The sequence below is a fragment of the Balaenoptera physalus genome (assembly GCF_965194825.1).
Source record: "Balaenoptera physalus genome assembly, chromosome: 16".
In the NCBI taxonomy this organism is placed as follows: domain Eukaryota; kingdom Metazoa; phylum Chordata; class Mammalia; order Artiodactyla; family Balaenopteridae; genus Balaenoptera; species Balaenoptera physalus.
The window spans coordinates 82,977,212-83,000,177 of NC_138898.1; the positions used below are offsets into that span (position 1 = coordinate 82,977,212).

General features: G+C 47.4%; 1 protein-coding gene across 1 annotated transcript; it reads left to right on the top strand.

Moving 5' to 3' along the window:
• The first annotated feature begins 1,562 nt into the window (after window positions 1-1,562).
• Window positions 1,563-22,966, top strand: RFC2 (replication factor C subunit 2). The gene is made up of 11 exons (XM_082432396.1): window positions 1,563-1,719; window positions 4,385-4,454; window positions 6,615-6,656; window positions 6,967-7,073; window positions 10,638-10,739; window positions 11,813-11,913; window positions 18,542-18,699; window positions 18,949-19,014; window positions 19,778-19,858; window positions 21,057-21,170; window positions 22,543-22,966. The coding sequence occupies exons 1-11, from the start codon at window positions 1,613-1,615 to the stop codon at window positions 22,651-22,653; spliced, it is 1,059 nt and encodes a 352-aa protein (XP_082288522.1). The 5' UTR covers window positions 1,563-1,612; the 3' UTR covers window positions 22,654-22,966.

The following is a 22,966-nucleotide window of genomic DNA, read 5'->3' on the forward strand; positions in this document are numbered from 1 at the left end:
AGATGAAGCACAGAATTTACACACGAAAAATGAATAGAACAGCAATGCTGTCTTCCCCAATAGATTTCCATAATGGGCTGGGTTTCTTGAGGGAAAGAAAATTGAAAAATAAGGATAAAAAGAGAAAACAATTACTTGCAGTATAAATTCTGGAGCGCATATTTATTTGAAAGACCAATCAACTGCCTAGAAGAGAAGTCTTCTCCCTGTAATATATACATATTTTAACTGATGATGGAAGGAAAACATTCATGGGGCTTTAATCAGTTCTCTGATGAAAGCAACCCAGTTCCTCGCAGCTGACCCAAGCTGTTCTGGAAACATGGATCCTTACTGTTTATTAAAGATACTCATATTGAACACTTACAGAGCACCAGGCCTTGTGCTAAGCAACAGGGTAGAGATGAAGAGGTCCCAATCCTTCCCTTCAATTCAGACTTTTGTTTTTGTTTTTGTTTTTTTTTGGCAGCTTGCAAGATCTTAGTTCCCTGACCAGGGATTGAACCTGGGCCCTCGGCAGTGAAATCACAGAATCCTAACCATTAAAGTCAGATTTCATCCCGAAATTATGATGCAATACGGTAAGTGCAATAAAACAGAATTTTATATGAACTGTTTAGGCAACATGGTGGGTTGGCTCCACCACTTACAACCCAAATGACACTGGACAAATGAGTCATTCTCAAGCCTGTTTCTTAATCTGTAAAACGAGGATAATGTGAGTATCCACCTCGGGTCTAGTGCATAGTAGAGGACAGTAAATATAATCACCATTCGTTATTTTTATTAGTTGTTATTATTATGTTAATTAGGCAATGGGAGGAAAGATTAGTTCAACAGGTAGAAAACCAGCCCAAAAGAATACTCAAAGCGCTTGTGAATATGCAGTATCTATTTTTCTGGAATGAAACTGAGTCACATTTTACAGAGAGGCAGTTCCTCCTCTGCAAAATGAGAGTAATTCTCATTTTGTAGCATTATGAGAATTTCCTGATAATAAACGTCAAGTTCCAGGGTGCAGGAGACCACCCAATGGGAGCTAGTGTTCCGCATGGGGACATTCTGAGCAATCGGGAAAAGTGGGCAAGGGCAGGTCCCAGACGTCGGCTCCGGCCTTCCGCCGTCCAGGACCGCTGGACATCAGTCCCTGTCCGTGTCCGCCGTCGGGTCCTACGTTTGGGCGGAATGTCCACAGGCTCCGGCTTCTCCCTGCACCCGGCAGGATGCTCCCACCCTGCCAGGCCTGCCTGGCGTGCGGCCCCACCTCCGTGCAGCCGTTCCCCACGGGCCGCACAGAGAGGGCCACCCCGACAAATCTCACAAAGACGAAAACCAACGAACGTCCCTTCTTGGAGAGACCAGCCTTCTTGGAAGGCGATGCGGTCCGGTCTCGCCTTCCCCTCACTACCCAGACCGGACACCAGGTCTCCCATAGCAACTGCGGTCAATAGCAACTAGCGCCCCCGCCAGGCCAGTGCCCTCTGCGCAGGCGCAGAAAGGGGCGGGCAGAAGGCTTCCGCTCGCGCCCAGAGTCCCTCGGAAACAAGGGGCGGTGCCTGCGTGATGGCGTCATGGGGTGAGGTCTCGGGCGGCGGGAAGAGGCGGCGGGAGAATGGAGGCGCAGGAGAGCGGCGGTGGCAGTGGCGAGTGCGGGGCCCAGGACCCTGACCCGGCCCCCAGCAAGGCCCCCGGCAGCGCCGGCCAGTACGAGCTGCCGTGGTGAGGATCCAGGCCATCAACGATGGGTTCTCTGGACGTGTGGGTGGGCGAGTGGCGGGCCGTGTGTCCCGGGGTAACCCAGGGGCGGGAGCTCATTTGGGGGTCACCTGAGCGGAGCAGGAGGCCCCGGGGTGGTGTCCAGTAGATTATTATTTGAAGAAGGCAAGGGATGTGGGTCGCTAAGCCCACCTGGGGTGGAGAGTGACCAGTCTGTACTCTGGAAGCGGGGTCTTGGTCAGAACGATGCTAATTGTGATAATAGCCGCCCGCTGCGACCACCCACTGGGCACCAGGCGCTGTGCCAGCCGCGACTCTGATGGTCGCTCGGCGGGAAGTGTCGGACGCAGATTCGGAATCGGGATGGTGTGAAGGCACCCGCCTGTTTTCCGTGGCTTGCTCACTTTAAACAGCAGCATCCTGGGCAGCTGGGAGGAAAGGTGACGTGGGAAGTCACCTGCCAACTGGCGCAGGTGTAGGGCAGGCTCTCCACTCGGTTCCCACTCCCTGTGCGCACCTCTCGGAACTCTCCACTGGGCGTGGGAATGGTTTCCTCCCTGTCCGCTGCGTATTCCCATCCCTCCAGCCCACCCCTCTTCTTGGCGAGAGCAGATACCTAAACGAAGGGCAGTATAGCTTACTGGAATATCTACGCTGCGCTATCCAGTCCCCCCGCCACTAGCCACATGAGTCTGGTGTTAGTCCGAATTGAGATGGGCTTGTAAGTGTACGATACACACCGTATTTCAAGGACTTAGTTTTAAAAAATCTCATTAGTAATTTTTATATTGATTACATGTTGAAAATGATAATGTTTTGAATATATTAGGTTCTCTAAATTATATTAGTAAAATAACTTCACCCATTTTCTTTTTACCTTTTTAAATGTGACTACGAGAAAGTTTAAGATTACATATGTGGTTTGCATTATAATTTTCACACACGACCCTGTTTTAGATGCTTAAGATACTTAAGTGTGCAAAACAAATTCTGTTGTCACAGAGCTTACATTTGATAGAGAAAGACAAAGTAAAAAATAAACAAGTAGACATATATTTGATGGTGACAGCTTCTGTGGAGTAGATCGCTATGGTGGTCAGGGAAGGCCTCTGATGAGATGATATTTGAGTAAAGACCTGAATTCAGGAAGGAAGCCATGTCGCCATGGAGGCAGAGAGAGCTTTCAGTCAGGGAGCAGCTATGAAGGTCCTGAAGGAGGAGTATGTTTGCCTTGTTCAAAGTCTAGCTGAGGGGGGCTTCCCTGGTGGCACAGTGGTTAAGAATCCGCCTGCCAATACAGGGGACACGGGTTCAAGCCCTGGTCCGGCCAATACAGGGGACACGGGTTCAAGCCCTGGTCCGGGAAGATCCCACATGCCGCGGAGCAACTAAGCCCGTGCGCCATGACTACTGAGCCTGCGCTCTAGGGCTCGCGAGCCACAACTACTGAAGCCCGCGCGCCTAGAGCCCGCGCTCTGCAACAAGAGAAGCCACCGCAATGCGAAGCCCATGGACCACAACGAAGAGTAGCCCCCCGCTCGCCGCAACTAGAGAAAGCCCGTGCACAGCAATGAAGACCCAATGCAACCAAAAATAAATAAATAAAATAAATTTATTAAAACAGAACAAAATCTAGCTGAGATTTCAGCTCCAAACCTTCCCAGGTGGCGATTCCTCCCTCCTCTGGGCTTCCACAGCCCGTGGTTTTTATAAGCAGTTTAGCATTGTAGTGGGATTTGCCAAGCTGTATCTCCCCTCTAGTGGGAAAGCCCTTGAGAGCAAGAACTATGTTTTGCTCATGTCTGCACCTTCTACCTTCCTCCCGTTGAGTGTGCTAACTCCTTAGACACCTCTTGGCACCGGGAGGGGGCTGAGTATGAAGAATAAATGAGGAGAAACAAGAATGCTCCATCTGCTGACCTTGGAGGAGAGCTGTCTCTGTTTTCTGCAGTATGTGGCAAAAAAGCTTTGCATGCAGCTCCTTCTGGTGCAAAACCAGTACCTGGAGGGAGTACAAGCTAAGAGTGAATCAGGGAGTATAATAAAGGGCAGAGGAAATCCTGATGGTCAAATCATTGCAAATCTACTTCCACTTCTCAGAGCCAGAGAAAGTCACTTTCTCTCATAGCATAGCTTGCTTAGTAGAAGAAGTATTGGTCTGAAAAGGCCACTAGGCTGTCCAGTCCACACAGCCTAATAGGATCACAGGATAGGCCTGCGGTTTCTGTCTAGTCAGCCGTGCTGGGCACCTGGCACAAGTCTGCAGACACTGGCAGGTAAGGGATGAGAAGGGGGCCCAGTTGCATCCATGTCTGTCAGAGCAAATGATGTCAGTGCCGCGTGCGCTGGACCTCTGTTGTGATGGGCAGACTGTGTGGCCACACAGTGTCACATTTCTCCAGATGGCCTGCTCTGGCCCTTCTCCAGCACCAGCAGGTGTTTCTCTGCTGTGGCGGGTTTGAAGTCTTGGGTGCACAATTCTCATGCGCTTGACTTTTCAAATGGCACTCGGGCATCTCTTTAAATTTAAAACCTGCAACCATTTGATGTATTTTTATTGAATGTATATCATCTTCTGACAAAGCTCCCAGAATTGCCCTTTAGTGCTTTCTTTTGGGTAGCGTGAAAATAGCCGTGTCAACATCTTTATGCATTTTCTTAAAAACAGGGTTGAAAAATACAGACCAGTAAAGCTGAATGAGATTGTCGGGAATGAAGACACCGTGAGCAGACTGGAGGTGAGTTTTTAAAAGAGGATCTTGCATCTCATTATTGTGACTTTGATAAGCTCGAGGCATTTGGAGGAAGACAGCCAAGATAGCGAGCTGGGGGCTGGCCACAAATCCAGAAGAATTAAGGGAATGGGAGACGTTCAGCTTGGAGAGGAATCTAGAAGACAGGGTGGGTAACTTCAGATGTTTGAAGGACTGGCTCTTTGGAGAGGGCTTATCAGACTTGTTCTGTATTCTTCAAGAGCAGAGGTGGCAAACTTTGTCTGTAAAAGCCGATGAATAGATATTTTAGGCTTTGCAAACCATATAAAGTCTTTGTCAAATATTCTCTGTATTTTTTTTTGGCCGTGCCGCGTGTGCAGCTCATGGGATCTTAGTTCCCCGACTAGGGATCGAACCCGCGCCCCCTGCAGTGGAAGCGCAGTCTTAACCACTGGACCCCCAGGGGAAGTCCCTTTGTTTATTTTTTAAACAACCCTTTAAAAATGTGAAAACCATTCTTAGCTAGGGAGCTTATAAAAACGGGTCTCAGGGTGGACCACCCCCACTCCCCCCACCTTCCTCTCCATCATAATTGCTAAGCCCTGCCTAAAGCGACTAAGTGACAAGGCAGCAGACTTCAGGATGACACGAACCAGGAGCAAGCAGAAACATTCAGCAGTAGAGCAAGCTTTGAATTCCCAGCCCTAGAGGTCTTTAGGCAGAATCTAGAAGCCCAGCTATTTGAGACATGACAGAGGCTGTCTCTGCAGTAGCTGGGGCTTAGACTTCAATAGCTACCAAGGTTATTTATTTATTTTACAGACTTATTCATTTGGCAAATATTTGAATATCTTCTCTGGGCTAGTTACGGTGTGGTTTTAGGAACCGTTGATAAAATGGTGAACAGACTAGACCTGAGCCCAGCTCTGCGTGGGATTTACACTCGAACCGGGGCAGCATTAAAGTCGGCAGGCCATGTGATAAGCACTCTGCCAGGGGACGTACAGGGGCTGTGGGGGCATGTGGGTTAGTTCAGGGAAGAGTTAACCTGCTTACAGAGTCCTAATTCCCAAATGGAAGAAGTGACACCAAAGCTAAGTGAGTGGGAGTCAGCTAGACTTGGGGGGTCGGGGGTGGAGAGAGGGGAGGAAGCAGGAACAGCATGTGCAAAGGTCTGGAGGTGAGAGAGAACATGGCTTATTCTATGGGGGTGGGGGTGGGAAATGCCATCTGAGTGGAATACAGAGTAGTGCCTTCCCGACGTGAATGGCATACGAATCGCCTGGGGATGTTGTCAAAAATGCAGGTTCTGATCTGGTAGTTCTGGAGTGGGGTCAGAGAGTCTGCATTTCTGACAAGCTCCCAGGAGGTGCCAATGCTGCTGGTCTGTGGAGCCCACCAAGTAACGAGGCTGTAGAGCATGTGTACTGGGGGGTGGGAGGGGTGAGCTGGTGAGGTGGGCAGGGCCTCGCGAGCCAGGTTTAAGGGTTTGGGTCATCCAAGAGTTCCAGTCAGGTAAAAGTGTTTTCAGAGATGTGTATTTTAGAAAATTGGTTATGTTACCGTGTGGGAAATGGATTGGAGTGGGGCAAGATTAGAGGCAAGGAGACCAGCCAATGGCCTGTTGAAAGCAATGCAGGCAAGAGGTAATGGGCTAAGAAGAATCTAAAAAAGAGTAGATATATGTATATGTATAACTGATTCACTTTGCTGTACCCCTGAAACTAACACAACATTGTAAATCAACTATACTCCAATAAAAATTTAAAAAAATAATAATAATAATTTTTAAAAAAGAGGTCATGGGCTAAGAAAGTGGCAGTGGGCTGAAGAGAAGGAAGTGGTCTCCAGATAAAGGAGAAAGAGGGGCCCAGCCTTTGTCATTGAGGGGCTGCATGGGGTGAGGGAGAAGGCCAGTCAAGGATGACGGTGACCTCCAGGTTCCTGGTGTGGGCGGGAGGGTTGATGCCGTTGACAGTCCACGGAAGGGGAAACATGGGGGGGCCTCAGGTTTATAGGGGAAAGTGTTGAATTCAGTTTTGAATGTGTTGACCTGAGCGTTCCACGGGGCATCCACATGGAACAGTTTGTAGCCATGTTTGCTACACGGTCCTGTGTGGTTGGGGAGACCTGGCTCCTCAAGTTTGCAGATGAACCAGTTTTAACGAGCATTTCTTCCTTCAGGTCTTTGCAAGAGAAGGGAATGTGCCCAATATCATCATTGCTGTGAGTACTGGGTCCTGGCCCTGTCGGACGTCTTGGAGTCTGGTTTTCGGCCCCTCTTAAGCGCTTTCTCATGTACAGAGCTTCCTCCTCAGAGAAGCCCATGATCACCAGAGCCCATACCATTCCCACCTCCCACTGGTCAGGCCTGCGGGTTGGTTGCTGTATTGATCTGGTGTGTGCTATGGGTTGGGGTCGGGTTGGGAGGGTTCTAGGCGGGGGGTGAGCGCAAACAGTGGTGAGCAATAAATCGGGAGTTCTCGTTACGTTCATTCTGTTGGCTTGAAGCACTTACTGGAGATCTCATTCCTAGGGCCCCCCAGGAACCGGCAAAACTACCAGCATCCTGTGTTTGGCACGAGCCCTGCTGGGTCCGGCCTTCAAGGATGCCGTTTTGGAGCTCAATGCCTCAAATGACAGGTACACCTGGGAGTTAGGCCTGAAGGGTGGCGAGTGTTTTACATTTTGAGCTGTCATAGAAACAACCTTTTTTCAGGTCTCTGTAGCACTTATAGAGCTTGGTTTGCTGTTTGTGTTTTCCTTTAATCTTTCCAATGAAAGAGAATGGGGATTGCTGGCTTGTTGATGTGGCATCATAAGCACTTGACTTATTGGTTTAGTTTTTTTTTTTTAATGGAGATTTTAAAAATTACTTTTAATTGTGCTGAAATACACATCGCATAAAATTTACCATCTTGGGACTTCCCTGGCAGCGCAGTGGCTAAGAATCCGCCTGCCAATAATGCAGGGGACACGGGTTCAAGCCCTGGTCCGGGAAGATCCCACATGCCGCGGAGCAACTAAGCCCGTGCGCCACAACTACTGAGCCTGTGCTCTAGAGCCCACGAGCCACAACTACTGAGCCCACGTGCCACAACTACTGAAGCCCGTGCGCCTAGAGCCCGTGCTCTGCAACAAGAGAAGCCACTGCAATGAGAAGCCTGCCTGCTGCAACGAAGAGTAGCCCCCGTTCACTGCAACTAGAGAAAGCCCGCACGCAGTGATGAAGAGCCAACACAGCCAAAAATAAATAAATAAATAAATTTATTTTTAAAAAAAATTTACCATCTTAACCATCTTTAAGTGTACAGTTCAGTGGCGTTGGGTACATTCACATTATTGTGCAACAGATCTCCAGAACTGTTTTCTTCTTCCCAAATGGAAACTCTATACCCATTAAACAACGACTCCCCATTCCCCTCCCCCAGCCCCTGGAACCCACCATGTGACTTTCTGTCTCTATGAATTGACTATTCTAGGAACCGCCCACAAGTAGAATCATACAGCATTTGTGCTTTTGTGACTGGCTTATTTCACGCATATTTCAGGTTCCTCCATGTTGTAGCACGTGTCAGAATGTCCTTCCTTTTTCAGGCTGAGTGGTATATACCACCATGTTTTGTTTATCCATTCAGCTGACAAGGGGCACTTGGCGTTGCTTTCATCTTTTGAATATTATGAACTGTGAATAATACTGCTATGAGCAGGGGTGCACACATATCTCTCCGAGACCCCGCTTTCAATTCTTTCAGATATAGACTCAGAAATGGAATCACTGGATTATTTGGTAATTCTGTGTTTCAATATTTGAGGGACCACCGTACTGTTTTCCATAGTGGCTGCACCATTTTACATTCCCATTGACAGCACACAAGGGCTCCCTTTTCTTCACATCCTCACCAACACTTGTTATTTTCTGTTGTTGTTAGTAACCATCCTAATGGAGGTGGGCTGCTGGTTTACTTTTTTTTTTTAAATTTATTTTTGGCTGCGTTGGGTCTTCGTTGCTACACGCCGGCTTTCTTTAGTCACATCGAGCGGAGGCTACTCTTCGTTGCGGTGAGTGGGCTTCTCACTGCGGTGGCTTCTCTTGTTGCGGAGCACGGGCTCTAGAGCGCAGGCTCAGTAGCTGTGGCGCACGGGCTTAGTTGCTCCGTGGCATGTGGGATCTTCCTGGACCAGGGATCGAACCTGTGTCCCCTGCATTGGCAGGCGGATTCTTAACCACTGCGCCACGAGGGAAGTCCCCATTACTTTTTTTTTTTTAACATTAAATTTACCATCTTAACCTTTTTGTTTTTATTAATTAATTTATTTATTTTCGGCTGCACAGCGCGGCTTGTGGGATCTTAGTTCCCCGACCAGGGATTGAACACCCACCCACGGCAGTGAGAGAGCCGAGTCCTAACCACTGGACTGCCAGGGAACTCCCCCAGTTTACTTTTTAGACATGGGATAGTAGAGGATTATGAAATGAGGACCTGTTGAATAAAATGCCTGCAAAGTCTGCCTTTGGTTATCCCTTGGGGACATGGTTCTCTACTCTGCAGCGTTTTCCGGGTTTTGATGATGTACACTAGACCTGAAACGGGCTCTGTCCTGTGAATGCAACTAACAGCTAGCTCCTCGGCTGCCATGAACACGCCTGCAGTCGAGCCGTTTTGTAAATGCCGATTCCAGATAGCAGATACCAACAGAAAACTTTGAAAACTTTGGTGGCTGTTAATTTTGTTGAAGAGAGAATGGCCCATAATTGCAAATATTTTCAATTTTAGATTTATTAGAGGGATCCATACAATGGCTTTTTTTGGTTCCTTTATCATCTGTTTCCTTCCAGGAACCTTATTATACACACCTGCCTTCAGCTTTTGATCACTTACAAACTGTACCCTGTAAATGTGGGTGTTCGAATATCATCAAAGATGAACGAATACTGTCACATGTTCTTTTTTTTTTAATACAGTTATTTATTTATTTATTGGCTGTGTTGGGTCTTCGTTGCTGCTCTCAGGCTTTCTCTAGTTGCGGCGAGCGGGGGCTACTCTTCGTTGTGGCACTTGGGCTTCTCATTGCAGTGGCTTCTCTTATGGAGCATGGGCTCTAGGCTCACAGGCTTCAGTAGTTGTGGCACGCAGGCTCAGTAGTTGTGGCTTGAGGGCTTAGTTGCTTCAAGACATGTGGGATCTTCCCAGACCAGAGCTCGAACCTGTGTCCCCTGCATTGGCAGGCAGATTCTTAACCATTGTGCCACCAGGGAAGTTCTGTCACATGTTCTTTTAGCAAAACAGGATGGTCCAGGTTCTTGTCACAAGACATTGGGGAGCTAAAGTCCTTCCTGTTGAGTGACTAACTGGGTGAAAATATGTTTAGTTTTTGTCCTTAGAAATATGTTCACGCCTTGATTCTTAAGTTTGAGAAAATTCATGGAGGATTTTGGCATCTGAAGACTTGTAGTCTGAAATTTTGTTTATGTGATCAATTTCACCATCATCATCAGAGTCTAGAATCCTGCTGTCTCTCTGCTTCATTTTCTGACCTGTCTAATAATGATGAAACATCTTCCGCTGTCATTTCTTTTCTCTGACACTATGGGTAGAAAATGAAAAATTTTGAATTTTCGGCTGTGGTCAATGAAAGCTTTCAGATAGTGTATCTGAACTACTTTTGTATCTTCCAGAAAGATAATGTAGTACCTCACGAAACAATAAAAAACTGAAGGATGAGGCAGTAGTAACAGTTTTTCCGAATATTGCATCGATCTTCTAAGCATTTCCATCATTCTTTCATTTTATTATTTTAGTCTTTTTTAGCATAGTTGGGAATAATTGATGAGTAATGATGAAATAAGTACTAGGATGATGAAGTAGCAAACATTTTAAGATATAGGAAGTGTAAGATTACTGAGACCCCCAAAATGTATCTTAGATTATAAAGAGTCCAATGGACCCGTATGATAATTGCAAGATAAAATGAGTTTCATTCTGTTTTTAAAAAGTAAGTAAATGTTTTCCTTTGTTCTTCTGAAGACCTCCAAGAAGGAATAAAAGTAATGAATGACAATCCCTATAAATAGTTAGATTGCCCAAAAAGAAACTGAAAAACTAAAGTTGGGTCCATGATGGTGTCCTGAGGGTTAAAAGTCCCCGTGAAGGTGAGTGAATTGGTCTCAGAAGGTGACAATAATATTGTGGCTCATTGTTTCAGGGGCATTGACGTTGTGAGGAACAAAATCAAAATGTTTGCCCAACAGAAAGTCACCCTTCCCAAAGGGCGACACAAGATCATCATCCTGGATGAAGCAGACAGGTAGAGTGCTTTGCCAAGAATTTTTTACCTTGATCTCTAAGTCTTTTATCTGGCTGTATTAAATCAGGAGGAAAAGCTCTCACCTTTGCACTTCTGTGACAGATTTGCTTATTACATCTTGAAGAGAAATTTAATAGAGGCCTGAGCCTTAAACCTGATCTTAATTAAGTAACTTACAAACATTTGTCTAAGACAGTTATTGTGTTTGTTCCAGCATCATTTACATGCATAATTTAAATGATTTTTTTAAATTGTGGTGAAATATATCTAACAGAAAATTTACCATTTCAACCATTTTAAAGTGTACCATTCAGCGGCATTTAGTACATTCACAATGTTGTGCAATCATTATCAGTATAAATGAAAAAATGTTAAGTGCTGTTTAGAAAAATAACAGTAATTCATGTTCTTTGAAGAAATTTTTAAAGATATGGGTAATTTCTTGCTTTATTTTATCTCCTGTTTTTCTACACTGTGCATTTTTACATAGTTGAGATGATAATTATAATTTTTGTATCCTGGTTTTGCCTTTTAACGTGAAGAGCAGAGTTCCATGTTATTATAATCTTGTTGTGAACATAGGTTTTAATTGCTGTATTCTGTTGCATTCTGTTCCATAGTGGGGATACACCTTAACCATTTTACTGTAACATTATTTACAGCAGTAATAGCCGCTAACATTTATCCAGCACGTATCTGTAAGCATTTGCATTATGCCAGGTGCTCTGCTACACACTTTACGTGTTATTGTTTTATTTAATTGTCATAACAACCCTCTGAGGTGGGCAGTAGCATTATCTCCTTATAGGCGATGACATTGAGGCTCAGATAATTTGCCTAAAGGTCCCACAGGAGTGGATGAAGGAGCTTTGAGGTGAGCCCAGGCAGCCTGCCTGCAGGGCCTCTGCTCTGTCCGCGTGCAGCCTGTCTGCGTGAGACCCGCACGGGGTCCCGGAGAGAGACTGAGCATGCCCAATCAGGAGTGTAGGCTTCCCAGGGTCCGTAGGAGGGGATTTGTGTCCCGTGGACCTTGGGTCCCAGCTGCAAACCGCCCCTTGTGTTTTTCTTCTCAGCATGACTGATGGAGCCCAGCAAGCCTTGAGGAGAACCATGGAAATCTACTCCAAAACGACCCGCTTCGCTCTTGCTTGTAATGCTTCGGATAAAATCATAGGTGAGGGTCGGCTCTGCGTGGCTCGGGGTCCATGTGCCGTTCACGTTGGCTCTTTAGCCGCAGAAGAGAAGGGGCTTTTTTATCGCCTGCCGTGGCCTGAGCACTGTATAATCCGCTTTCTCATTTAATCTTATATAATTCTATGCCGAGGTATTATTAGCTCCACCTTAGATATGAAAAAAACATGGAGCTCAGAGAGGTTGAATAGTTTGCCCAAAGTCTCACAGCAAGCCGAAGAGCTGGGATTGGAACCGCAGGTCTGTCTGACTCTTGCATCACAGGCACACGTGATGTTTTGGTATCCTGTGCGCAGTGTCACGGTCATGGCCCCTGTGCAGACGTGCTCTTGCGCTTTCTGTGTGTCCGGAGCACTTGGCACACAGTGTGTCTGCACGCTGGGTTTTGTCATTACCAGGAGCTGCCTCCCCTGCGAAAGCTCACACGCTCATCTTCCTGACCTGGCGTTGGTCCTTCCAGCCCCCTCCCTCCCTCCCTCCTTCCCTCCCAGCAGTCTGTCTTCTTCCTCACCGCTTTGAGCCCTCCCGCCTCAGTGTCTCAACTTCCTGCCGGTTTCACGTCCTTCCCTTTCTGATACAGACTGCGAGCACAGTCCAGCTTTTTTTCACTCTCTCTCTGACCATTTCTCACAGCTCTCTTGTCCCTCTGTCCTTGCCTCACGTCCGCCCTGCTAACCCCCAGCCTGTGTAAGCTCAGCCGTCTGGCTCCTCCTTCTCCACCCAGACAAGTGTGGTACCAACCATGATGCCCCCCACAGAGTCATTGTCTCCAGCCCCAGTGGGCTCGTGTCCCTTGACCTTCCCCAGGTCATGAATCTGTTCCACAAACATCTACTCTGTTCTTAGTAGGTGTCAGGCACCGGGCTAGTGCAGAGCAGACAGAGTTTAACAAGAAACGTTCTCTACCTTCAAGACACCCACGGTGCAGTGGAGGAAACTGTGCTAAAAGGTCTTGATTTATGGCCGTGTATGTTGCTTGTCTCCTTACCAGTGGTAGGACCGGTCTGGGAGGGCAGGAGCCGTGTTATACTTAAAGAACTGCCCCCACCCCACAGTGCATTTTTTTTTTAATTTAAATTTTTATTATAAATTTTATTGTAAAAGTGAAATGAACAATATCCTAGAAGTCAAAATGCTACCTACAGTTAATGGCAAGAGTAGGGAAACTACAGAGTCCAGGTTTTACCAAATAATGTTCAACTTTCCAGATCAGCAGCTTAACTGGAAACAACATGAACTTTGTAAGCAAACAGATTTCACATCAAATCCCTGCTCCCCTAACTAACAACTGAGTCAAACAAGGTAGCTGTGCTATCTTTTTTTTTTTTCAACATCTTTATTGGAGTATATAATTGCTTTACAATGTTGTGTTAGTTTCTGCTGTATAAGAAAGTGAATTGGCTATATGTATACATATATCCCCATATCCCCTCCCTCTTGCCTCTCCCTCCCACCCTCTCTATCGCACCCCTCTAGGTGGTCACAAAGTACGGAGCTGATCTCCCTGTGCTATGCAGCTGCTTCCCACTAGCTATCTATTTTACATTTGGTAGTGTATATATGTCAATGCTACTCTCTCACTTTGTCCCAGCTTCCCCTTCCCCTTCCCCGTGTCCTCAAGTCCATTCTCTACATCTGCGTCTTTATTCCTGTCCTGCCCCTAGGTTCATCAGAACCATTTTTTTTAGATTCCATATATATGTGTTAGCATACAGTATTTGTTTTTCTCTTTCTGACTTACTTCACTCTCTATGACAGACCCTAGGTCCATCCATCTTACTCCAAATAACTCAATTTCGTTTCTTTTTATGGTTGAGTAATATTCCATTGTATATATGTGCCACATCTTTATCCATTCATCTGTCATTGGACACTTAGGTTGCTTCCATGTCCTGGCTATTGTAAATAATGCTGCAGTGAACATTGCGGTACATGACTCTTTTTGAATTATGGTTTTCTCAGGGTATATGCCCAGTAGTGGGATTTCTGGGTTATATGGTCGTTCTATTTTTAGTTTTTTAAGGAACCTCCATACTGTTTTCCGTAGTGGCTGTATCAATTTACATTCCCACCAACAGTGCAAGAGGATTCCCTTTACTCCACACCCTCTCCGCGTTTATTGTTTGTAGATTTTTTGATGATGGCCATTCTGACCGGTGTGAGGTGATACCTCATTGTAGTTTTGATTTGCATTTCTCTAATGATTAGTGATGTAGAGCATCCTTTCATGTGTTTGTTGGCAATCTGTATATCTTCTTTGGAGAAATGTCTGTTTAGGTCTTCTGCCCCTTTTTGGATTGGGTTGTTTGTTTTTTTGATATTGAGCTGCATGAGCTGCTTGTATATTTTGGAGATTAATCCTTTGTCAGTTGCTTCGTTTGCAAATATTTTCTCCCAGTCTGAGGGTTGTCTTTTCGTCTTGTTTATGGTTTCCTTTGCTGTGCAAAAGCTTTTAAGTTTCATTAGGTCCCATTTGTTTATTTTTGTTTTTATTTTCATTTCTCTAGGAGGTGGGTCAAAAAGGATCTTGCTGTGATTTATGCCATAGAGTGTTCTGCCTATGTTTTCCTCTATGAGTTTTATAGTGTCTGGCCTCACGTTTAGGTCTTTAATCCATTTTGAGTTTATTTTTGTGTATGGTGTTAGGGAGTGTTCTAATTTCATTCTTTTACATGTAGCTGTCCAGTTTTCCCAGTGCCACTTATTGAAGAGGCTGTCTTTTCTCCATTGTATATTCTTGCCTCCTTTATCAAAGATAAGGTGACCATATGTGCATGGGTTTATCTCTGGGCTTTCTATCCTGTTCCATTGCTCTATATTTCTTTTTTTGTGACAGTACCATACTGTCTTGATTACTGTGGCTTTGTAGAATAGTCTGAAGTCCGGGAGCCCGATTCCTCCAGCTCCATTTTTCTTTCTCAAGATTGCTTTGGCTATTTGAGGTCTTTTGTGTTTCCATACAAATTGTGAAATTTTTTGTTGTAGTTCTGTGAAAAATGCCATTGGTAGTTTGATAGGGATTGCATTGAATCTGTAGGTTGCTTTGGGTAGTATAGTCATTTTCACAATGTTGATTCTTCCAATCCAAGAACATAGTATATCTTTCCATCTGTTTGTATTATCATTTATTTCTTTCATCAGTGTCTTATAGTTTTCTGCATACAGGTCTTTTGTCTCCTTAGGTAGGTTCATTCCTAGGTATTTTATTCTTTTTGTTGCAGTGGTAAATGGGAGTGTCCTTAATTTCTCTTTCTGATTTTTCATCATTAGTGTGTAGGAATGCAAGAGATTTCTGTTCATTAATTTTGTATCCTGCTACTTTACCAAATTCATTGATTAGCTCTAGCAGTTTTCTGGTAGCATCTTTAGGATCCTCTATGCATAGTATTATGTCATCTGCAAACAGTGACAGTTTTACTTCTTCTTTTCCAATTTGGATTCCTTTTTATTTCTTTTTCTTCTCTGACTGCTGTGGCTAAAACTTCCAAAACTATGTTGAATAATAGTGGTGAGGGTGGGCAACCTTGTCTTGTTCCTGATCTTAGAGGAAATGGTTTCAGTTTTTCACCATTGAGAATGACGTTGGCTGTGGGTTTGTCATATATGGCCTTTATTATGTTGAGGTAGGTTCCCTCTATGCCTACTTTCTGGAGAGTTTTGATCATAAATCGGTGTTGAGTTTTGTCAAAAGCTTTTTCTTCATCTATTGAGGTTATCATATGGTTTTTCTCTTTCAGTTTGTTAGTATGGTGTATCACATTGATTGATTTGCATATATTGAAGAATCCTTGCATTCCTGAGATAAACCCCACTTGATCATGGTGTATGATCCTTTTAATGTGCTGTTGGATTCTGTTTGCTCGTATTTTGTTGAGGATTTTTGCATCTATGGTCATCAGTGATATTGGCCCGTAGTTTTCTTTCTTTGTGACATCTTTGTCTGGTTTTGGTATCAGGGTGATGGTGGCCTCGTAGAATGAGTTTGGGAGTGTTCCTCCCTCTGCTGTATCTTGGAAGAGTTTGAGAAGGATGGGTGTTAGCTCTTCTCTAAATGTTTGATAGAATTCGCCTGTGAAGCCGTCCCCCCAGTGCATTTTGCACAGGGCTCTGCGTGGATGAGTCTGTGTAGAGATTAGAAACTGCAGTTATTGGTGGAGAAAGGTCTGGCCCTCGCTTTTCATGAAATTAATTTTTCTGGTATATATAGATAGCATTCTGATTATTTTTTAATTTCTAAAGGGATATAAGAACCATGTAGACCAAATCTCTAAAGAAACGTATTGCTTAGCTTTAGAGGAAATGGTTCATGATTAAATCACTGCAGAGATGATTTTTGAAACTGTCAGTAACAACCTCACCTTAGCTCCTGGAGTTATACCAGTTAAGGGAGAGCCCTGCTTTCTTGGAGGAAGGCTATGCCTGCTTTATTCTGACGTGTATCTGAATTCGCAGCTTTTGGTACTTCTCCAAAGAGAAAAATCTATGAAAAATCTATGAGTTTGCATATTAATTGCTTTTAGATAAGAATTCCATTGTGGTTTTTCTGTTTCGTTTTGTTTGTTTGTTTGTTTGTTTTACTTTTTGGCCGCGCCAGGCCGCGTGGCACGTGGGATCCTAGTTCCCCGACCAGGAATCGAACCCATGCCCCCCTCATTGGAAGTGCGGAGTCCTAACCACTGGACCACCAGGGAAGTCCCAAGAACTCCCGTTTCTAATTGGTCTTTCTCTTGTCTGTGCTGATAAGCCAAATATGTAAATAAGGTTCTGTCATGAATCTTCCAGATTTCAGATAAATTGAAATGAACTCTTAGGAAAGCTGTTCTTTGAAACGTCTCATCCATTGGACAGATGTTGAGCACGGTATTTTATGTGCACAGCATCTCCTCTGCCCAAGGCACAGTGGAGGCTACAGACCTGTATGAGCCTCTGTCCCTGCCCATCAGGGGCTCACACAAGACGGGGGGTGCTTCCCAAAGCCAGCAAGCCCTGAGCCATCTCAGGTCCTCCCTTTTTCTGCTCACCACCGCAGCCAGCCCCTCATCAGAATCAGATCCAAGGTCATCCCACCTCCCCAGTGTCTTGAGCCCCTACCCCTCCTTCCCTCACTCTAGGTCTGGCCTCAGTTTCTCCTCTTCACTGGTGCAGTGTCCCTGCAGCTTCTCTGCACCTGAGTCACCAGCTGGCTGCCGGGGTCTTCTCAGCACAGGTCTGACCCTGCCACTCCCCCACTGAACCCTTCAGTGGTCCCTCATTGCCCACACAGCCACGCCCACCCCCATCCTAGCACACAGGAGCCCATTACCTGCAGCCTCATTTCCTTCTACCCTGTGTGATGCAGCTGCACAGTGCCTCGTGGTTCCCCAAAGCCCCTGTGCCGTTGCATCACTCTTGCCTTTGAATGTGCTGTTCCTTTTGCCTTTCCGGCCTGGAAAGCTCGTCCCTAAAGGCCCAGCTCAGAACTCACCTCCACCGAGCTGATCGCTCTCTGGCTGGGCTCCTGGAGCCGTTCCTACGAACCTCTTCCATGGCCGCGTCCCAGGGTGTGGGAACTTCCCTGTTGATGTTCACTCCTCTATCCCGGCAAACCTGAGCTCTGAGGGGCCAGGGCCTGGTCGTGGTATTCGTCCGCTGCATCCCTGGGGGAGGTAACTGGTTTCCTTAATGCACACAAACTAACAGGAACATGTTCCTTGAAAGTGTGTGTGAGAGCAAAGGAGGGGCGGTCACTTCAGTCTGGGGTGGTCTGGGCCGGCTCCACGAGGAGGAGGGTGGGAGAAGAGCTTTTTCAATGACAGTTGTGATTTAAGTGGGAAGAAGCTGGGAAAGGACATCCTTGGTGGGAAGAGCTGCCAGGAGAGCACAGGTCGATTCTTCCATGGGAGGCACGCGGGCTTAGGAGAGGAGAGACGGGTGAGGTTTGCGGAAGATTTTATGTAGGAGGGTCAGAGGTGGTCTGTACTGTGACCTTGGTGGGCAGTTGAAGGGTTTGCCTGGGCAGGCAGAGGTGACGGATCAGAACATTCTGAGGAAGGCCAGTGGGGCAGCAGAGCAGGATGGATCAGCGAGAGACACACTCGGGGCTTGGAGGTCATGGAGATGCTATTGCCGTAGTCTGAACTGAAGGTCAGGGATCGCATCCAGAATTCGGCATTCATCCATCTGGTGGTTCTCATGTGCATCAGAATCGCCCGTGGAAGCTTAAAGAAGCCACGCAGGTGCCCTGTTCTCACCCCAGACTGGCTGGGTCGTGACCTGCCCAGAAGGGCCCAGACGTACCTCATACACGGTGGTTCAGGAGTCCACCTGGGCCAGCACTCACTCTCCTGTGGGCTGTGGCACGTGGATGTCTCTATCCTGGAGGATCTTTTCCCCTTCTGGAAGCCCTGGCCAGCCAACGTCAGCCTGGGCAGTCCTAGCTGAGGCCACTATTGGTTGATATTTTGAAATTGAGCCCTGTTTGCCAAGTCCCTCTTGAGCACTGCGGGGCAAGGGTTGTGGTGCCAGCATGGCCGGGCCACGTGGCTCGTGCGGCTGCTTCCGAGTAACTGAAGGACCAACGGGGTCACACCGTGCTTTGCTGGGGAGCCCGACTCTCTTCCTGTCTCGTCCAGAGCCCATTCAGTCCCGGTGCGCAGTCCTCCGCTACACCAAGCTGACCGACGGCCAGATTCTTGCCAGGCTGCTGAACGTCATCGAGAAGGAGAAGGTGCAGTCCACGGACGATGGCCTGGAAGCCATCCTCTTCACCGCCCAGGGTGACATGAGGCAGGTGCGTGCGCCGCCGCTTGGGCGCCGGCCTCCCGGGCTTGCTGCACCCCTCGTCTGGGGGGAGAGGGGGGCGACTGCTGCCTGGGGATGAGCGTAGCCAGACTGGGGAACGTTGACCCGATACACTGGTGGGGCCTCGGGCCAGTGGGGAGCAGGCCTGCAAGTGGGGGGGTAAGCTTGGATCCCAAGAGGGGAGATGGGGCGGGCGGAGACTGAAAGTCACCCTGGCCTTGTTTCCGTTCCTCGGCAGGCACTGAACAACTTGCAGTCCACTTTCTCGGGATTCGGCTTCATCAACAGTGAGAATGTGTTCAAGGTAAAAGCTGGCGTGGGCATCACAGTTGAGAGCGTCGTTTACCTGCCGGGGCCAGCAGAGGAGGGCGGGTGGGCGGTGTTGGGAGGAGGGGCACAGACTCGCCCCCTGGGGGAGCAGGGAGGGGAGCATGTCCTGCTCCCCTGCCACTGCGCAGAGCAGGAGGGGCTGGGCTGCGGCATGGTGTGGGTGGCGGACGCGCCCCGCTGCTGCGGCAGGCCCGGGGCTTCCACGTGCGTCCCGTTTGGTCCTCACACATCCCTGCACGCAGATGTTCTCATCATTCTGGGGCTGAGGAAACAGGCCCGAGATCACGCTGAGGCTGGGGGCCGTGTCCAGGGCAAGCCCGTTCCTATTCCAGGTGGGAGATGGGCCCCAAAGACCTCCCAGTTCTTAAGTGGATTCAGAGAGTCCACTGGGCAGGTGATCTTCCCAGTGATGCAAGACAGGTGACTCGTGGCTTTGAAGCTGCCCCTTGAGCGTACATTCCTTCTTGGCTCTTGTGAATTCATCTTGTGTGAGAAATCTGTAATGATGATGTCAGAGGCTTTTCCTCACCGCACTAGGTCGACACCGAAGTCTATTTGGTGACGACTCTGGTGGTGGGAGAGGCATTCCCAAACCTGGTTCTGTTTGCTGGAGACTTCAATGTAAACAGCAAGTGAAGACGGTGGGTACCTAGGTTGCCCAGACGTGGGTCTGCCAGGGCTCCTCCTCGGATGGTCCCCCTCAGCCCCAGACCGGCCTCTCTCTTCTGTTTGGTCAGGTCTGTGACGAGCCGCACCCCTTGCTGGTGAAGGAGATGATCCAGCACTGTGTGAGCGCCAGTATCGATGAGGCCTACAAGGTGGGTCTCCTCCCCCTTTCCTGACACGGGGGGAACCTCTCGCTTCTTGAGCCGGGCAGAGAGGGCGCTCCCTGTGCTGGGGACTTTGCGCCACCTCATTCTTAACGGATGCTAGGAGTTGGGTACCCTCTACAGGTGAGAAAACTGGCTCAGAGGCTAAACTCGTTGCTCTAAACCACACTGCTTAAAAGTAATAGACCTGGAATTCAAAGTCATGCCTTTCTACTCGAATTATATTCTCTGCAAGAGGAATGTGTCCTCCTAGGACATGAGGAAAGAACGGCCCAGTTCCTTGCTTTGTAGAGAAAAGCCATCTTTCTCTCTGTGGAGGGGAGCTGTTCCCCCTCTATCTTCCTGAAGAGCCTGGGAATGGGCGTCCTGGGACCCAGAGCCTGGTCCTATGAGCAGATTCCAGTGGGCATCGTGGGGGTGTAGGTGACCCTCAAGTCCACATGGGGGGCACTGATGTGATCTGAGGCCATTGATGTGATTGCAGCCGGTTTCCCTCCCCATGCTGCCACCAAACTAAGCTAGAAGCTGAGTGGGTTTAGAGCAGAGCTCGACCTCTCGTGAAACTGGCGTGCAAGGCGGGGAGACCCAGGCACGTGGCCTGAAGGGCGCCGTCAGATTTATGGAGACGGGGCTTCCCCACCCCCTGCATTTGCCCCAGGGAGCCAAGGACTCCAGACCCTGCAGTTGGGGTGGGGTGAGCGTTGGAACTGGGGCCTGGGGTTGAGAAGGCAGGAGGCTGAGACCACAGCGGTCATCTCTGCCCTGGTCAGGATTTGTTCAGGCCTAATTGTGCCAGGGGTGTTCATTAATAACAGTGGCAGCTCAGAGAGCGTAGCAGACACTCTGGGGTGCTTACTGGGACGATTAAAAAGGCTTTTTAAGAGCCTTGGATAAAGACGTTACAGGGTATGGTGGTAGACCGTCTTGCAGTATGGTTTAAAACATTTGCGATACTATCTCTCTGCCTGCTGGGAAGATCGATCACCCCACATGACCTAAAGGGTGCGGCCCACCAGCAGGGCCGCTGCGTTGGGCCGATTCTCAGAAACACTCGTGCTGTCTCAGATGACCTGTCTGCTCCCAGCTGTGTGACGGGCCTGAGACTGGTGTGGGTTTGACCTCACTTCCCCCAGTATCCTTGTTGTTCACAGAGTTACACGGCCTCCGTGTGTTTTCTTTTGTCTAGATCCTCGCTCACCTGTGGCATCTTGGCTATTCCCCAGAAGACATCATTGGCAACATTTTTCGAGTGTGTAAAACCTTCCAAATGGCAGAATACTTGAAACTGGAGTTTATTAAGGTTAGTGAGAGTAGAGCAATGCTTCTCTCGTCAAGAATGTGGGCCACGCTGAGGTTTTGTCTTACTCACAGGCCAGGTGCCTGGAAGATGCTTCCGTCAATGCCCGGTCATCCTGGAGGCTGGGGGTTTGCTTAAGCCAGTCCTGCCAGGCAGTGACCTAGTGTTCCTTGGAATGACTCTCTTTATGAGAGAGGTATTTATGTGTTTGTTGTTTAAGTGAGATTAATTGAGGTGTAATTTAAATAGAGTAAAATTCAGCGTCCTGGGTGCGTTCTGTCGACAAAAGCATTCGGTCTTGTGAACACCACTACAGTCAAGATATGAACAGCTCTGTAATCTCCCCAGATGTATGGGCCGCTCTGTAGTCAGCTCGTCCCCCTAGCACCTGGAAACCACTGATCTATTTTCTGTTTGGGGGACAGAGTTTTCCAGAAGGTCATACAAGTGGAATCAAGCAGAACGTAACCTTTTAAGTCTGGCTTCTCTCACTTCACTTGATGCATTTTGGATTTGTTCACGTTGTTGCCTGTGTCGGTGGGTCCTTCCTTTTCACTGCTGAGCCGTGTTCCCTTGTGTGGACGTCCCACTGTTGTTCACCAGTTGAAGGACATTTGAGTTTCCAGATTTTGGTGACAATGAATAGAACCACTATAAACATTTGTGTACGTGAACTGGTGTGAACATGAGCCCCAGTTTTCATTTCTCTTGGGTAACTTCCCAGGAGCGAGATTCCTTGGTTGAATGGTGATCGAAGGGTTAACTTTATAGGAAACATCCAAACTTTTCCAAAGTGGCTATAGAATTTTGCCTTTGTATCAGCAATATGTGAGCATTCCAGACGATCCCCCTTCTGGTCAGCACTTGGAATGCTCAGTTGGTCTTTTTTAAGCCATTCTAATAGGTGTATAATAGTATCTCATTATGGCTTTAATTTGCATTTCCCAATAACTAATGATGTCGAGTACTTTTTCATGTGCTCATTTGACATCCATGATCTTCTTTGAGGAAGTGTCTAAGTCTACCCATTTTTAAATCGGGTTGTTTGTGTTCTTATTACTGCGTTTTGAGAGTTCTTTATATATTCTGGTTGCAAGTCCTCTGTCAGATACGTGTGTTACAAATGTTTTCTCCCAGTCTGGCTTTTTTTTTTTTTTTTTTTTCTTTTTCATTTTCTTAGCAGTACCTGTCAAAGAAATATCAGCATCCTTTTAGGAAATAAATTGAACTTCTCAGAGTTCATTTTCCAGCTGGAGTTTGAGTTCACTGCATCAATTTTGAGCAAACCGTTCGCTTAGATGTTCAGATTTCAAAAACTAAACTTCCTCCCTCACTTATTAACCAGATTTAAATCTGATTTTTTTTTTTTTTTCAGGAAATTGGATACACTCATATGAAAATAGCGGAAGGTGTGAACTCCCTTCTGCAGATGGCAGGGCTCCTGGCCAGGCTGTGTCAGAAGACAATGGCCCCGGTGGCCAGTTAGAGCAGAGAACGCGTTCGCTGGGTTATGGGTCCTCGACACTGAGAGGCAGGAGTCACAGCCTTCTGGTTTGGAAAAAGTGCTGCCTTGGACGCCCCTGGAGTGCATCTTCCTGGCCGTCACCTTGCTTCCAGTACGTCTCCCCTGCTCCTGGAGCGTTTACCCTCAGCCTCAGACTCGTGGTGGGATGACAGCTTGGAAAGGCCCCAGAGACCCTCCAGGGCCCAGTACCCGATCTGTGCACGCGTTGGCATTTTAGTAATAAAACCGTACAGCTTTGTCAGCAGAAAGGTGGCAGTGCAAGGCTGCAAGGAAA

What these genes read in the sequence shown, in the direction of transcription:
- RFC2 (XM_082432396.1), top strand. Translation starts at nt 1,613, where the DNA reads ATGGAGGCGCAGGAGAGCGGCGGTGGCAGTGGCGAGTGCGGGGCCCAG. An exon ending in CTCAATGCCTCAAATGACAG is followed by an intron (nt 7,074 to 10,637) that starts GTACACCTGGGA and finishes TCATTGTTTCAG; the next exon opens with GGGCATTGACGTTGTGAGGA. An exon ending in TGCTTCGGATAAAATCATAG is followed by an intron (nt 11,914 to 18,541) that starts GTGAGGGTCGGC and finishes TGTCTCGTCCAG; the next exon opens with AGCCCATTCAGTCCCGGTGC.